The sequence below is a fragment of the Apteryx rowi genome, unplaced genomic scaffold, assembly GCF_003343035.1.
Source record: "Apteryx rowi isolate R43461 unplaced genomic scaffold, aptRow1 scaffold_47, whole genome shotgun sequence".
NCBI classification, from domain to species: Eukaryota; Metazoa; Chordata; class Aves; order Apterygiformes; family Apterygidae; genus Apteryx; species Apteryx rowi.
The window spans coordinates 2,211,691-2,218,558 of NW_020450727.1; the positions used below are offsets into that span (position 1 = coordinate 2,211,691).

The 6,868-nt window shown below is 65.9% G+C and overlaps 1 protein-coding gene across 1 annotated transcript in view; it reads right to left on the reverse strand.

Moving 5' to 3' along the window:
- PNKD (PNKD, MBL domain containing) overlaps positions 1–6,868 on the reverse strand; it is a 23,943-nt gene that overhangs the window by 572 nt on the left and 16,503 nt on the right. The window contains exons 3-8 of the mRNA XM_026077954.1: positions 2,274–2,389; positions 1,927–2,039; positions 1,371–1,429; positions 959–1,051; positions 547–710; positions 5–239 (exon numbers count right to left, since the gene is read on the reverse strand). Of these exons, the coding sequence (XP_025933739.1) occupies positions 5–239; positions 547–710; positions 959–1,051; positions 1,371–1,429; positions 1,927–2,039; positions 2,274–2,389 (780 nt within the window). The remainder of the gene's footprint in view (positions 1–4; positions 240–546; positions 711–958; positions 1,052–1,370; positions 1,430–1,926; positions 2,040–2,273; positions 2,390–6,868) is intronic.

Sequence of the window (6,868 nt, forward strand, 5' to 3'; positions counted from 1 at the left end):
GCGCGCGGGGCCGGCCGCGAGCCTGGATGGACCCCGCCGGCTCCCCACGGCAGCCAGGGGGCTTCGTGCCTTCCCAGCAAGGGGAGGGGCCCTGGGRGGTAGAAAGGACTTGGGGGGGTGCACCCCCCCGCTCTGCCCCCGTGGCCACTCACCCGGCCACAGCAGCGTGTCCTCTCCCAGGCCCACGGCCACGTCCAGGGAGGCGAGCATGGTCTCGGGGGAGCCCTCGAAGAGCCTGCCTGGAGCCACACGCACACCTGCCCGTCACTGGGGCAGGGAATTGGGGTCCCCTGGGAGCCCCCTGCTTCCACATCCCCCGGATGGGCCCGCAGACCCCCCCCACCCAGCTGAGATCCGCCCCCAGGGAAGGACCCCTTTACCCAGCCCCAAGGTCCCCAAAATCCGGGCCCTGCCCCATAACGCGGTCTTGGGGGGCACTATCCTCCCCCATGCCTGGCCCAGCCCCCCGGCTCCGTCCCGCCGAAACGCGGCCCCCCCGGGGGCGCCGCTCCAGGGCAGGGCCGCGGGGGGCCGTGTCCAGCTCACCGCAGCCGGCGAGGAAGAGCAGGTCTCCGGAGAAGAGGCAGGGCGGCCCGCCGAAGGGCGCCGCGTCCAGCACGTACGCCATGTGGCCCACGGTGTGGCCCGGCGTCGCGAGCGCCTCGAAGCTCAGGCAGCCCACGCTCACCCTCTCCTTGTCGGTCAGGGGGCTGCGCCAGGGCAGAGGGGAGCCCCATCAGGGCAGCTCCCCTGCCCAGGATACCCGCGGCCCCCCACCCCCAGCACACTACTGTCACGAGCATGCCAGGTCTCTGCCCACGGATGGGACAATGTGGTACAGGGGGGACAACCCAAYATCGGTGGGCAGGGTGGAGCAGAGTTAAAGGTGTGTGTCGGGGTGAAGCCCCCCCCCCCAAGTTTGCAGGGGGCCCGGGGGACACGAGGGCTGGGGCCTTACTTGGTGAGCTCAGGAACGGCGTCGAGGGCACTGCCGTACACCTTGCAGGAGCCGTGCTGCTGGCGGAGCGCCGCATTGCCCCCGCTGTGGTCCCTGCGGGCAGGGCAGTCAGCACCCCCGAGCGTCCCCCCACATCCCCACCCCATGTGGGGTAGGTATGGGGGAGTCATTCCCCCCAGCAGCCCCGACTGCAAACGCAGAGTCCTGGGAATGGGGCGGCGGGGGGGGGGGAGGAGGAGGGGGAGCTCACATTTCCCCATTCCCAGGAACCAGGCTCTGGTCTGGGGGGCCCATAACCCTCCCCTCCGCAATGCTGCTGGGCCCACCCTGACATGCCCCCCCCGCCCCCCCAGACTCCCAGCATTACCCCACAGCAGACACCAACCCCCCAGGACCCCTGCTTGCCCCTTACCAGTGTTTGTGGGTGCAGAGGATGGCCTCCAGCAGCACCCCCTCTTCTTCAATGGCAGCCTGAGGGTGGGGGACAGGGAGATATTGGGGGGGGTGATGGCAGGCTCCCAGAGACCATCTGCCCCCAAATCCCCCCTCCGGGCCTGCCCAGCACCCCCAGGCCACTTCTCTGCAGTGCCAGATGTGGCAGCTCTGCCACCCCCCCCAAGATCCCTCCTCACCTTGCCCCACCATGGGGATGCTAAAGGCATCGAGGGCTACAGATTAGGGACAGGTTTGCCCCCCTGCYCCCAAAAACAGAGATTCCCCCCTGCCTGGACAGTCAAACGCTGGGGTAAATGCCAAGACAGGGGTGTACGCACAGGGATCAGCCATGTAGCCCCCCTCCATCTCCCCAACTTCTGGCTGTCCATGGGGGGTCCCATAGGAGCAGGACCTCCCCGTCCCTGCAGTGGGGCCCCTCCTGCCCACCCTGGCCAATGCCACACCCCTCCCCCAGGGACAGAGGATGGCTCCAGCCTGGGGGACCCCTGCCAGGGGGCTGGGGGGGGTCTCACCTGCACGGCCAGAGGATCGGAGGGGTCGACGACAGCCGCTCGGCCAGAGCCTGTGTCGATGACCAGGTAGCTGTAGTTGTTGGAGAGCACGGGAATGGGCAGGATTTTCACCACTGGGGGACGGACAGGCAGAAGAACATCAGGGCACAACCTCTCTGCAGCCCCCCAGGTGAGGGGGACAAAGCTTGCTACCCCATCCCAAATTTCAACCAAACTCTGGCACCCCCACCCCACCCCAAAATGCCCCACACCCCGATGCCGAACCCAGGCAACGGGGAGCAAGCCCAGCCCCGGGGGCAAGGACAGGCAGGCCACCGGCGGGGGCACAGCCCCCAGACCCAACTCACCGCCGAAGCCGASGGGCCGGGACACGGAGTGGCCGCGCGGGTACCGCTCGCGGGCCTTCTTCACCTGGCGCTTGTAGAAGAGGTAGCCGAGGCGGGTGCGGGCGTACAGGCTGTACCTGGGGAGGGCGGCGGGGTGAGCCCGGCGGACGCGGCCCCCCCCTGCTCAGGGAGACACATCCTTGCCCCCACCCTGACAAGAAAGGGGGGTGAGGGTCCCCCCCCGCCTACGGGCCACCCCCAGCCCTGGGGAGGATGGACGGGAGYTGGCCCACGCACTGCTGCAGAGGTGCGTGGAGGGGTGGCAAAGCTCGGCAAGGGCTGGGGGGGGCAACGTTCAGAGCAAGGCGTTAGCGGCGAAGCCAGGCCAGGACGCCTGGGCTCCCAGCGAGGTTCTGGCTGCCGGACGCCCGGGTTATCAGCAGCAGCGTGCGTGCAGGGGGGTGTTATCAGGAACAGGGTGTTCCTGGGGTTATCAGGAGCAGGGAGGCTGTGCGTGCGTGTAGCGTGCCAAGCTGCAACCTCGTGGCGCTAAGCCCAGCTCCCGCAGCCGCCACCAGGAACTCAGGCATCCAACCAAGCTTCCCAAAGCTGCCCGGGCGGCACCGCTGACCTGGGGAGGCAGTGCAGGGGGCTGTGGCTTTTGCAAATCCGTATTGTGCCCCGAGAAGGGAGCAACACGGTATGGCAAAGGGCAACCCAGAGCCCCGTGCCTCCTCCACGGCCTCCCAACCTGTGGGGAAACTGAGGCACAAAGGGTTAGAGATGGTAGCAAGCAGCCAGGAGCCCAGGCGTCTGGGTGGCTCAGCCGCCTCCCTCGTACCCACCAAGGCCAAGGCTGGACCAACCGCGCCGGCACTGCCAAACTCTTTTCTTGTTCCACCCCCACCCCCCTGGCTCCCAGTACAATGAGTGAACTGGTAGGCCACTAGACTGGGGGAGGGGGGGGTAACGGTGCAGCCTTCCCCATCCAACTCCCACACTTGTCCTCTGAGTCTGACACCATGTCCCTGGTCCCACCTGCAGCTTGCCTGGGGTGGCACCACCCRCCTCCGGCTTGGCCCCGTGCCGCAGCTTGCTTCAGAGAGGTGGCAGAGGCCGTGCCTGGACTCCTGGGTTCCTCCTGGCCCCAGCCCCGGGTGCAGCCACCCAGCGGCTGGCCCCACATGTCCACCCCATGACCCTAGCGGGTTGTCACACCCTTGACACATGAAGACGTGTGCACCACGTGGCCAACCCGCTTGGGGAAGGGGGCTGCTCTCAGCCCTGGGGCATCGCCAGGAGGAGATGGGGGTCCCTTCCCCACGGACCAGGGCCTGAAGGCAGTTTCCTCCAGGCCCTCCCCATTGCCTGCTCCAGATCTGCAGCGAGGGCAGAATCGGTTCCCCAGGCAGGTTCCCTCTCCCCCGGCTCAGGCCCTTCGCGGGCAGGCATCGCGGGGGGGAGATCAATACACCGGCCTCAAGCTGCTCCCGGCGGCAAGGACCTGGGGGCATCGCTGCAGGGGGCTGTGCCAGCCCCTGCCCCTCTCTGTGTTGCATGGTGGGGATCCTCTGTCCTTCTGTCCCTGGCTGGACAGATGGCACCCTGGTGCGAGGGGAAGAGCAGGCTGACACCCCAGGGCGAGGGGAAGAGCGGGTCCAGAGACAACGGCAAGGAGGGCCCCAGCTTCCTACCTGCCCCGGCTGGGGGACAGCACAAGCCCCCGTGCCGCAGGCGCCGCACGGCTCCATCGCCAGCCAGAGACCGAGGGCGCTGCTCGCCTCCGGGAGGAGCTCGAGCCCCAGGGCTTTGCCCACACCAGCACACCCCAAAGGCAGCATCCGCTTTGGGTCGTGGCTGCTGAGCATCCCCAGCTCGGTTGCCCCCCACCCGGGAGGCCCATGCCCAAGGGTGGCCCCACACAGAGATTTGCCTCTGGGTGCAACAGCCACCGGGTCCTGGAAAAGGGGGAAGTGCAAGCCGCTTCCTAGGCTCTTTGCTGAGCAACGGAGGGGACAGAAAGCAGAAGAGGCTGAAGGAGGGGGAAGCGAGAAATGGCCCGGAGGCCTGCCCCGCATAGAGGTGCAACGTGTACAGACACTGGCCAGCGGGCTTGCTCCCCACCCTGCTTCACGCAGCAGCGCTTCAGGGCTCGGGAGGGAGATGGGGGCAGGGGTGATGTACCATGACGTACCAACTGGTACCATGAAGGACATGCAAAGACCTGGGTTGTTTCAGGCTCTCTCTGCCCCATTCCCAGGTCAAGAAGATCTCCTTGAATCATTAAACACTGTCACAGGCCATCATCCTCCAGACAGCAAAGGGAAGTGCATCAGGGCCATGTGGCCCTGGCATATGCACGTAGAGAAAGTAAGAGCAGGAGACTAAAACCACAGGGCTGGATCAGCCCCTCTGGCCTCAGGCTGATTTCTGTCCCCACTGCCCACTCCGGGGCTGCAGTAGGACACGTATTCCCCCCTCCCTGATGCTCGCCCTGTCCAGCAGCAGTGGGTGTGTGGCCAGCTCAGGCCTCCTGTGCCATTTCCTCTCCACTGAGGACCCCAAAGCCCCTTGCCCAGGCAGCAAATGTTCCTTGGAAGACAGGTGTCTCCAGAGATGCACAAAATCCTCCAGCACAGATCCCAGGACACGGCTGCCTTGCTTCCAGCGGAGAGGGTCTGTCACGGGGGAAACCTCTGCCTCCGTCCGTAGCTTCAGGCCACCGGTTTCCCAGGCACACTGGGAAGGTTGTGGGAGGGATCCTGCCAAGAGCCAGGTCTCCCCTGCCTCTGTGGAAGGCCACGAGCCCAAGGCCGGGGTGCGGCTGCTCGCGGGACTTTCAGGGAACATGGGATCCTGCCAGCAAGCAGCAATCCAGCACCGCCTGCCACCATGGTTYAAAGGGATCGGTGCTGGCAGCCCATGCCCAGAGTGAGCTGCTGGCAGGAGAGGAGAGGCTGGGGCACAACTGGTGGGTTAACAATTAGACCTGAAAAACAGGCCCAGTCGATCTTTGTCGAGGGAGGAAAGTCTGAAATCCTCTGCAGCAACAAGCAGCTGAGGGCAATCGGCACCACGTGGGAACGCCAGAGGCCACGGCTGGTTCCCAGCCCCACTGCAGGCTCCCAGCGTGACCCCGGAGGAGCTCAGCCGCGGCCTCCCAGACAGCAAGTGCTTACAATGCCTCCCTTTGTCCGCCGGCCTGGGCAGACCACGCGCACCGGGGGGGCTGCGCAGGCAGCTCACGCAGATCCAACCCCAATCTCCTTATGCAAGAGCATTACGGAATGAGGCAGGGTTCAAACCGCCCCTCTCAGGCTGTCTGGTCCCCGTGGCTGTGGGCTGCTGAGCACAAATTCCTCCCTGGGTGGCTCCAGGACGGCGCTGTACAAACAGAGGAAGATTTGCTGTTCCTTCAATTGGAGGCAGAACAAAGGAGAGAAGCCAGCGGGTCCAGCAATGACTTCAGCTTTCCTGCTCCCTGCAGATGGCTCGGGCGCTCGTCGCCAGCTCCCAGCTCAGACCCTGCCGGCGCGGGATGCCTGAATGGGCATGTGGGCTGCGAGGCAGGGGGTGCTGCCCCATGRGGTGTCAGCAGAGACACACGATGAACATGCACGCTGGCAGACGAGTTCAACTGGCCCTGCTGCACAGGCAAGCCTCCTCCCCAGGCTCTGCCCGCGCGTCCCATGGAGCTGCGGGGGATGCACTGGGGAAGAGGATGCTCAGACCACCTCATGCAGCTGTGCTGGGCCATGGCCAAGGCTCTCTGGGAGCAGGGGAGAGACAGGAAAGTCCTTTTTCCCTCCAGGAGACAGGATCCTCCTTAGCAGGGGCTGATAGGAGACACAAAGACCTCACACCRCAGCTCTCAGAGTAGCTGAGACACCACCACTTTGTCTTAAGGAAGAGCCCTATACCTTCCCAGAGCCCAAAGAAGACCACATTAAGAGTGGAGTCAGCTGGAGACATCTCCCAGAGCTGCAGGTGGCCTGGACAAGGGGAGCCTGGCACCTCTGGGGACAGGGTGCAGGATCCACCGCTCCTTAGGAGAGGAGCTTTGCAGCAGGTGCCCTGGGGTAGGGAGCGGTTGCCCAAACCTCCCCCACCGCCTCTGCCACCCCACCGCTTCCCTCACAAAGAGGACAAGGCCTGCAAGAAACACCGCGTGCCACAGCTCCACGCACGAGGCTCCATCTCTGCAAAACGATCTGCTCCTCCATCTGCTCCTCACCAGCTGCTGATCTGGCCCCAGCACCCTGGCTGCCGGCAACGGGGCTCATACCCACAGCTGCACCTCCTCCACCGCTCGGCTGTCACCGTCCCTCCCCAGCCATCACCTGCATCTTCCCCTCACCCCGGCGCGCTCCCCYGGGCCCTTCGCAGCTCCACGCTGGAGCGGGTTCAGCCTGTCCCTCTTTCCCACAAGGTCTCTCCGTGCCGCTGCTTGCGGTGATTTATCTGCAGGCTGCCGACAACTCGACGCGAACCAGCTTCCAGGAAAGGTGCCACCCGCCCCACGGAGCAGCTGCGCACCCCGCGGGCGGGCGGACGCTGAGCCCCGGGGCGCAGCCAGGGCCGGCACGAGGCGGCCGCAGACCCGGTCCCGCGGACGC